This window comes from Enoplosus armatus, chromosome 8, assembly GCF_043641665.1.
Source record: "Enoplosus armatus isolate fEnoArm2 chromosome 8, fEnoArm2.hap1, whole genome shotgun sequence".
NCBI classification, from domain to species: Eukaryota; Metazoa; Chordata; class Actinopteri; order Centrarchiformes; family Enoplosidae; genus Enoplosus; species Enoplosus armatus.
In genome coordinates this window covers 22,686,402-22,696,069 of record NC_092187.1, presented here as the reverse complement: position 1 = coordinate 22,696,069, position 9,668 = coordinate 22,686,402, and the positions used below count along the sequence as shown (strand labels likewise).

Sequence of the window (9,668 nt, the reverse complement as noted above, 5' to 3'; positions counted from 1 at the left end):
CCTACTTGATTTAAAAAAAAGCCACAATAATGCAATTAGCCTAACAAAGAAAATGGTAATCCATGAGCCAGTATGAGTGCATGGGTGGGATGCATCTGTAATGACTCTGAGGAATTTTCACACCAATAAGCTTCTGGAGAGCCAGACTAAAACACATATTCATATAGTGCTAATCTCTGTGTCTCACTTAACGAAGCCTCCTTCTGTTTCAGTCACAGGTTAAAATATGATTCGGAACCACACCCCATTCATTAAATGGTGTAAAAAAACAAACAAACAACCAGCCATTCACACAGTCTGTATTTACAGATATCAGCAACAGTATGATGCATTATCAGACCACCAGCAGATTCATAGCTGGGGGTGGAATCACATATGCTAATAAAGCAGATGTCCACAGTCCTCAACACATTCCAGGCAGCCTATAAAAACAAAGCGTCTTTTCTTCCCCAAGGAGCAGAGCCCCATCTCTGACTGTCTCCAGCCGTCACAAAGCTTCATATAAACATTTAGTGATATAACCTGATGGTCCCCGGCAATGCTCGGCCCCTCCCCGCCACTGTCTCTAAAACAACTACAGCAATTTGATCCCTTCGGACCGCATTTTGGGAGCACTCTGCGTGTTTGGTCAAGGTGTGGGTCCTGGTCTGAAAACTTTCCATGACACTGGAAGTTTCTGGCCACGTCTCTGTGTCTCTGCCGTCCACTGTGCCCGACTCCCGCTGAATTCATCAGCCATTGTTTTCTCTGCGCAGGCATTTATGATGTCACTGCAAACATAAGCTTTGTCCTCAGATGAAGGATCAGCCAGGGTTCGTGCCCTTATGGGGTCAAACAAACAGCAAATATGGACAGGCTATGACTTAGATCATGGGGTCGGGTGGACATTATGGTGGCAGTGAGAGAACTTCATTTAAAGAAAAAAACAAATGGGCACCAATAGGGATGGAGGCAGATTTTCTCCTTCTTTTTTACTGATAACAACACCAAAAAAAGAAGTGACTCCTTTTGTAGCCACTTTAGTTATGCTGATAGTAATACTTTAAAAAAAGCACAGCTTTAATCTTATCTTCTCTCTCTGCCCCCATCACCATCCCCTCTCTCCGCCTATCTATTCCTGAGAAACACACCACATCAAAATGAAAACAAGCACATTTCCTGGGTCTGCCACTGACTCAGTCCCCCCGTGTACTGAGTCATCACCAGCGATATACAGGCAAGTACCTCAGGCCACCCCGATGAACCAAACCACAGCAGTTATGAAAATGAAATATTTCTTGACTGTTTGCGTGAGAAAATGTATTTTCTGTCTTTCCCACGTTTGTGAATATATAAACTTCCCTGTAAAGATGCTCAAAAAGCTAATATTGCAGAGTTAATCTATTGAGAATCAACAGTAATCCATATTACTCACACTGCTTTCCTAATTGCTCCATATCACCCGGGATTTTTTTTTTTTTTTTTTTTTTTCCAGATTGCATAAGAATGAATTTGGCCGCAGCAGTATCTGTGTGCATTAAGTGCCTTGAAAGCAGGCGGGGTAAACAGACACATGCATGTGCACACACACACAAACACAACAATGGCTTGTATCTGTAAAGATCCGATTTCCATCACGTTTGTTTTCTTAGGATAAGGTATGTGTGAACAAAGAAAATATTTTGCTTGCTCATAGCCATCTGTCGAAACCGCAGGCACTTCTAAAATTGTAAATAGGCCTGTTTTGTTATGCAACAAGTTTAATTGGGACAATATTCTAACACTGGCCACTCACTGAGATAACACATACGTATTAATTAAAAAGTTCAATGTTTGAATTGTTAGTCCCACCAGGTGCTCACACTGAAATAAAGCAACTAGTACGGCCTCATTCTAAATGTCCACACAATCCTACAGAACCACATTTATCTGCATTGTTATAATCAGCTTTACTATTCCAGTCCTTCACAAAGGTAACTTTATAAACTATTGAACGATGAGGAACAATCTAATCACTCCATAACGGCAGGCCGGCAATGAAAACAAATGTCGAACCACACAAAAAGTGACTGTCCTGCACTGCGAACGATGAGAATGTGGATAGAGGAAACACAAAGCAACATGCTGACATGTGAGAATGATCAGAGGCTGTCACTGAAGTGAGCATGAAAAAACAAATCCTGTATCTGTGCACAGCTAAACAAACCTGATGGCACAAGACTAACACTTAGCCAGTGTTCCCAACGCAACTTTGCATCCCACAAAATATGGAATAAAAGACAACAATTGAGCGATTGTTCCCGCTTCAATACATGGCACCATGCGCACGGTCAAAACCACGCAAACATTCGCTTGTTTAGGGTTAGTGGCACAGAAACAGGACAGGGAAACAATGGCTAAATGTCTTTGTTACCGAATCACAAAAGCTGATAGCTGGTTATTTGCATTCACGAGATCACACTCAGCGCTCATCGCTAAATGGTGAAACCCACATCGTTATAAAGGACATTGTTATAAAAAGGCACTGGCTCTGTGTTGGAGAGCAGCAGATACTGTAGCATTCCTTTGTCCATTAAAGGACTTTTATGGGCTTTGGCACTCTCACTCCAGCCATGCCTATTGCCTCAAATTTATACTTATTTTTGTGCCCCCTGAGAACTGGTTTTAAACTGCTGCTTTCAATCATAAAGAAAGAACAACAAAAGAGCCTGTCAGGTTAATGCTTCCTGACAACCCAAGATAGACAAAAAAGACAAAAACAACACCCTAAACACTGAATACCACAAAAAAAAAAAGAGGTGACAAAGCATTCAGAGAATGTGAAAGAAAATCTGATTAGTGAGAAGAAATTTGTGAAGATTTGAGAAGACAATAACTTTAACTTGTGCTTTTATTAAAAAAGAAAAAAAATATATAACATGAAGCATACAACCACTCACAGGGGCAAAATAATCTAAGTTCTGCTATTGATTCCACTCTTGGACACTACAATATCCTAACAGTGTCTTAGCAAATAATCACATTGCATCAGAAAGGCACATTAAAGTGTCTTTTTGTTACGCGGCTGTAAAAGGCTGATCAATTAGCTCTATCATCTTGTATTTCAATCACACGGACAAAAAGAATGGGACAGAGACAAGATAAAAGCCCGCAGTGTACTGAGGAATCACAAACTCACTTAATATGTCAATAGTGTCACAGCCAAAAGACGCCTGCATCGGAAAAACAAATCCATATCAATACTTCACCAATCAGTTAATTTCATTAAGCCATTCAATGCCATTTACTGATGGGATAGCAAATTGTGTGCAAACAAAGCAAAGGTCAGAAATGTATTGTTGACCTGAGTGACAGATTGTACCCGGAGGAGTGCAGCGTGAACAACACTTTACACTAAAACACACCTCTGATGAAAGAAACCAGCTGAATACTGAGTTCATTCAGGTTTGTTTTCACACCATCTAAAGTACCTGCCGTCCTTTGCTAACTCTCATGTGCTGATGTAGTTCTGGTCCTGCTATCAGCTGGTCCTCTCTTTACCTATTTATGTCTGGGAGGAATGCCTCGCAACTTACGATTTCTTTAAGCAGCTGTGAGTGGAAATGGCTTTTTTTTGGTGAGGGGGGGGGGGGGGGGGGGCGTTTATGACCCCATTCAAACACAGGAAGGAAGGAACTGAGAAGTGCCATACAGTATCAAGAGGTCTGTTTGAAACTCCTGCTACCTTTCTGAAAACAAGACAACAACTTTAAGATTTTATGACGGAACGGACGTGATTATTCTTTAAAAAACAAAACGAAGTGCCTGAAATAAGGTGTGACACACCCCTCCATCCATTCATTCATTCATTATTCAGCCAAAGAGCCAACAGGCACACACACACACACACAATACATTAAGATCTGCATGATTCTAACATTTCAAACTCTCCCCTGAAGATGTTGTAGCCCAAAGGAAAGGCACTTATCTCAGCCATGATGTCACATGTGGAAAAGGAGGAGGAGGGGGGGGGGGGCGGGTCTCCTCTTCCTCAAGGGTGCTCAGGATTAAGGCCTGGAAGTCTGTTAGATAATAGATCAAAGAGATACACCAGAGAACACTTCTTGCTTTTCCCGCATAATGCTCATCTTCAAATACATAATGGAATTTCAAGAGCTTCTTTATTTTATTTTTTTTCCCACCTGAAGATCAGGCGACAGACTTTGGTCCTAAAATCACACACAATGTTCAAAGGGGTCACCACCGACGCCTCGGATCATCGGTGTGACTGTAATATTAATGTGAGCTGGAGTGCCGGCACTGACAATGAGAGAGCATAACTTAGAGGAAGAATCCGAACAAGGTGCTCTTTATGAATGGATGACATCTTTCACTATTCTCTTGCTTTATGTTCCAGGAGCTGTGAAGGATTTTTTAGTTATTAATTGAGAGCAGAAGAGCAAATAAAATATCTACTGCGACTTGAAGGAGTCATTTAAAAGTTATGTTTCCCAATTTTCTCTTCTACACATCAGATTTAAGAGGTGATATGCTCATTTATCCTAGATTTAGGATTTTAACTGCTGATATATAGCAGACATTCTTCATTCAGTTCAGTGGTGGAACATGTATTCAGATCTGTTACTGTTAAAGTAGTAATACGACAATTTAACATCCTGCAAAAAGATTTACTGAAGTATGAAAGTGTTTTCAGCAAAATGTGAAGTATGAAAAGTACAATTATGCAGCAGAATGGCCCATTGTGGGACACATTACATTACTGGGTTACTATTACTGGTGCATTAACGTGTAAGCAGCATTTTAATGTTGAAGCTGGGGCGAAAGGGAGCCAATTTTAACTGCTTTAAATATGTATATATGTAGTTGACATTTTGGAAAATATGCTTATTAGCTTTCTCGAGGAGAGTTAGATGAGAAGATTGATACCACTCATGATTATCTGTCTCATATCAGAAAAGCTACAGCCAGCAGAGTTAACTTAGTTCAGCAGAAAGGCTGGAAACAGCTGGCCTGACTCTGTCCAAAGGTAACAAGCTCAGCACATTATACACACATATTATATCTTGTTTGTTTGAAAGTGACAAGTGGCAGTTTTACTCTTCTTACCTCCGGACAGAACCAGGCTAGCCGTTTCCCTCTGTTTCCAGTCTTTATGCTACGCTAGGCTAACCGGGCTGCTGGCTGGAGCTTCATATCTAACAGACAGATGGGAGAGTGGAATCAATTTTCTCATCTAACTCTAGACAAGAAAGCACATAAGTGTACTTCTCAAAATGTCAAACTATTCCTTTAATCTGCCATGTAACTAGTAGCCATAGCTGTCGGGGTATAAAGTACAATATTGCCCTTTTAATTGCAGCTTAGTAGAAGTTTAAATAACATAAAATGTCAGTACTCATGAAAAGTATCTCTAAATTGTAGCTACGGAGTAAAATGCCTTGTATGTGTACACATATTTTGTCAATAAAGTTGATTCTCATTCTGATACTTGAGTAAATGTACTCAGTTACATTCAACCACTGACGAGCTTCACATCAAGGAACTGTCTAATTGAAAGGCATTAAATGGATATAACAGACAAAAGGAATCATCAATTAAAACATATACAAGGTAAAAGAGGAGTTATTGTATATAATAATTTTAAAAAATCTTAAAGCAACAAAAGGGGGGCATGGTCTATATATCCCTTTGCTATTTATTTGAGTACCATTTCCTTTTCCAGCAGGAGATGGTTCGCCTTCTGAAAAAGAGACAAAAACAAGACGACTGAGGAGAAACTTCAGTGCTGGCAAAGAGTCATTCATCAGTCAACTTCATGTGAGTTTGTGGAGTCTGCATCAGCGGAGCCATTAGTGCTGAGGGACGAGAAAGAAATCAATGGTCAACTGTTCATAGCAGACTCCTATTAAGGTCCAGCCTTCACTCTCTGCAAATACTAAGTGCTGAAGTCTGAGTGTAAAAATGGCCACAATAACAGATAGCCACGAGCAAAACGGGTACTTAATTGAAAAACTCGGCTTTTAGAAACTACGACCTTGCAATGCAGTCGAATGTTTTCTACAATTTACTTACTAGACTCAGAAAGAGGACTTGAAAATATTCATTTCCAAAAAAACAGCTCTACATACAGAATATGTAGAATCAATACTACGTGACTACCTTTAACCGTATCACTCTGCTGCCACCTAGTGGACAAACTGGAGAAATCCATGGCACGTTCATTCAATTTCAAGTTGTGTCCAGACTTTCTTCTTCTATATTCAGTCTTTTTTTCCTATGATGTTGCCCGAAAATAAAACTTATTTTAATTGAATCATTTATTGAATTCATTTATTTAAAATAAGGTTTATTTTAAATTGTGATGCCTCCAAAAATGACACTTGAAAATAGAGCATATGAAATCATGTCCAAATGATCAACTTTCACAGTCAAAAGTTATTCAATGTTAAACGTGACAACATTCTGGATGGGACTATTGTGCTACGACAACAATTAATTATTCTAAAATGGGAAAACTGAAACAATTATGTCTCCAAAGTCACCACTATTGTTACGTCGGTGGTTAATGATGAAGTTGCAAGAAACAAAAGCTGTTAACTGTTAAAGGCCTGCACATACGTAACCTTCAGGCCTAAGAGTTCTTAACGGCAAAGAAATAGCTTATGACGCAGTTAGAGTCTTAACATTTTGAGAAGAACACGGAGAGCCCTCCACTCATTGCGGGAGGCCTTCCAGTGTGTGTGAATCAGAGTAGAGTGTGTGAGGAGAGAGCTGCTCTATTGCACCCTGCTGTGGCTGAGTGGACACTATCAGGGGGACGCCATGGATGACCACGTTCTGGCTGCCCAGGCTGATGTTTGGCACCAGTAACGCACTTTCCTCACAGGCTAAGGCACTCTCCTCGACGGTAATCGTCCCCGCTGGCTTGGACATGTCCTCCGATGGACCACACACCATGTCGGGAGGAGTTACAGTGGTCACCATGGCGGTGTTCCCTTCTGTCACCACTGTGACCTCTGTGCCACCCTCCTGGATCAGGGCGTTGAGGCCCTCCAGTTCAGAGCAGGTTGTGATGAATGTCTGCGAGCCGCTGCTGGAGTCCTGAGCGGTTATGGCCGTCTGCAGCAGGGCCTGGTGGAGCGGGTTGTTGGTGTTGTCTGGGGTGAGCTGTGTCAACAGGACCGTCTGGGGTTCAAGGGTGGCTTCTGTAGTCTGGGACGAAACGAGGGGTTGCATAGGCGCTAGCAGGTTCACCTGCTGGATCATGGAGTTGACTACCATGTCCTGGCTTTCTGGACTTAGCAGGACCATGCTGGTCTTATTCTGACTGTCCACACCAGCTGGAATTAAGGGGTTCTCCTGGCCCAGAGGGTGAGACACGATGATTTTGAGCTGCGCGCTGCTGTAAGGAGCCATCGAGTCAGGCGGGATGGGAACTTCAAGCTGGGTGCTGCTCTGTGACGTCGTGACAGGAACCAAGTTTACCACATCGGTTGCGGTGGAGAGCTGGAACTGCAACACATTCTGAGTGTCTCTATGCTGCTTCTTGTGGCTCCGCAGGGAGTCCTCCCTCACAAACGAAGCGCTGCACGAGTCACAGCAGAAAGCTCGAGCTGCATCTAGTTTGGCTCGATACCTGGAGCCGACGGGCTTTGGAGAGTCACCTCCTCCGCCTTTTCCTCCACTTCTGCCCTTTTCAGGCTTATCCGAGTGACACTTCTTTTTGTGGATGACGAGGTTGCTGCGCTGCTTGGAGGCAAAGTTGCAGAAGTCACATTTAAAGGGGCGCTCCTCTGAATGGATCCTCTCGTGGACTTTGAGCGCCCCCTTGCTGGAGCAGGAGTAAGTGCACTTGGAGCACTGGATGGGCTGAGTGGGTTGGTGTTCTCGCGAGTGTTGCCGCAGTGCAGTCTTGTTGGCGCACTGGAAATCACAGTGCACGCAGTGGAAGGAGTTCTCAGTGCCGTGTTTGATCTGAATGTGAGATTTCAGGTTGCCTTTCATGGCGCAGCGGTATTCACAAAAGTCACACTTGTAAGGCTTTTCGCCGGAGTGAATCCGGATGTGCCTCTTCAGGTCTGAGTTGATTTTGAACTTTGCATCACACTGTTGGCACTGGAAAGGTGCATCCCCTGACAAGACAAAAACACAGTTTCAATGCAGCCTTTAAAAACAACATCATCCCTCAATTGCAGACACTTCTGGATGTTTGATCACCTACCAGTGTGCGAGCGCAGGTGCACGGTGAGCTGGCTGGAGTTGCGGCTGGCGTAAGGACAGATCTGGCATTTAAAAGGCCGTTCATCGTAGTGGATACGAAGGTGCTTCTTCAAACTGCTGCTGTCTGCTGCTGCATAGGGACAGTGTTTACACTTGTGTGGCTTCTCGCCGGTGTGTGAGCGGCTGTGCATGTTGAGCTTGTCTCGTCGACTGAAGCGCTTGTGGCACAGCTCACATTCAAATGGCTTCTCCCCTGGATGGCGGGTGGAAAAACAACTTGTGTCAATATGTGTTGAATATAATAATCATATAATATCTGTGGAAGGGTACTATTGACATACCGGTGTGGGTTTTCAGATGCCGCTCCATGTCTTTTTGGCCATACTGTGTCTTAAAAGTGCATCCTGCAGATCAAGAGAAACTGTGCTTTTACAAGGTGTGTGTAGTCTGTGTACTCGTGGAAAGTTCATCTCAAAGTGTCCTAAATAAATAAAAAGCTAATAACATGGGACAGGCAGGAAGTACCGCTCTCCCCGCTCGGCAGCCCAAAAGAAGGAATGTGTTGGGGTCATAAACGGTGAGAGGCACCAACCTGAGAAACAGCAGCTGTGTCTCTTTGAAGTCAGGGCAGGTTTTAATTTTTTGGAAGGTGTTTTCTGTGCTTTGGTCAGGATCTTTTTGACACCTCTCATAACACAGGTCTGGTAGGTTTCCTCGAAAACAAACTCCGTGCTTGAGTCTGAGCAGGGCGACAACGTATTTGAGGTTTTGAGTGGCACGAGGCAAGCAGACTGCAAATCAAGTTTGCATGCAAAGTGTTGACAACAAAAGCACGAGTGTGGTGTTTTACCTGCGAGAGTGGCTGTTGCAGTGGCGGCTGATGTGTCAGAGGAGGGTAGGGAGCATCCATTTTGCTTATGGGCGAGAAAGACCTCAAAGTTATTATACTGCTGCTTGCAGAAGCCACAGATGTGGATATCCGGGCTCACCTCCACCACAACAGAATGTCCTGCAGCGACGTCAGGAGGCAGAAAACACAAAACAGGAACCCATGAATTCAATAGGAAGTTGACTGATATGTAAAATATTACGACGCAATCATGACTGAGATGTTGCAGATAACGGTCTAGAGAGGGATCTCGTTATCCAGCAGTTTTCCTTTACCTTCGGCGTTGTATGTTGCCATTTTCGAGCTTGTTTTGCTGGAGATCAACTCATCTTCTGGCTCGTCAAACACAACACGACGTCCACCATGTTGTTAAACTGTGCCGGCTCGAGTGAAGACGCCGTCAGCACAACTATTACATATTTTACAACATGAAATCTACCGCGGTCTGAGTATCAATGGCAATAACAGTTTACTTCTCTTGACAACACTGATACAGATCGGTTTTACGACATGCTACGCGGGGTTTGCGGCAGCGGGGATAAGCGTGCGTTCTGATCAGGCGACGTCACATGTTGCTTTT

At 43.2% G+C, this 9,668-nt stretch overlaps 1 protein-coding gene across 1 annotated transcript; it reads right to left on the bottom strand.

The window, feature by feature from the left end:
• Positions 1-6,353: 6,353 nt before the first annotated feature.
• Positions 6,354-9,391, bottom strand: zfp64 (zinc finger protein 64 homolog (mouse)). Its single transcript, XM_070911038.1, has 6 exons — positions 9,364-9,391; positions 9,050-9,208; positions 8,792-8,938; positions 8,541-8,603; positions 8,201-8,452; positions 6,354-8,111 (listed from the first exon to the last, which is right to left on the bottom strand). The coding sequence occupies exons 1-6, from the start codon at positions 9,383-9,385 to the stop codon at positions 6,694-6,696; spliced, it is 2,061 nt and encodes a 686-aa protein (XP_070767139.1). The 5' UTR covers positions 9,386-9,391; the 3' UTR covers positions 6,354-6,693.
• Between the last annotated feature and the right edge of the window lie 277 nt (positions 9,392-9,668).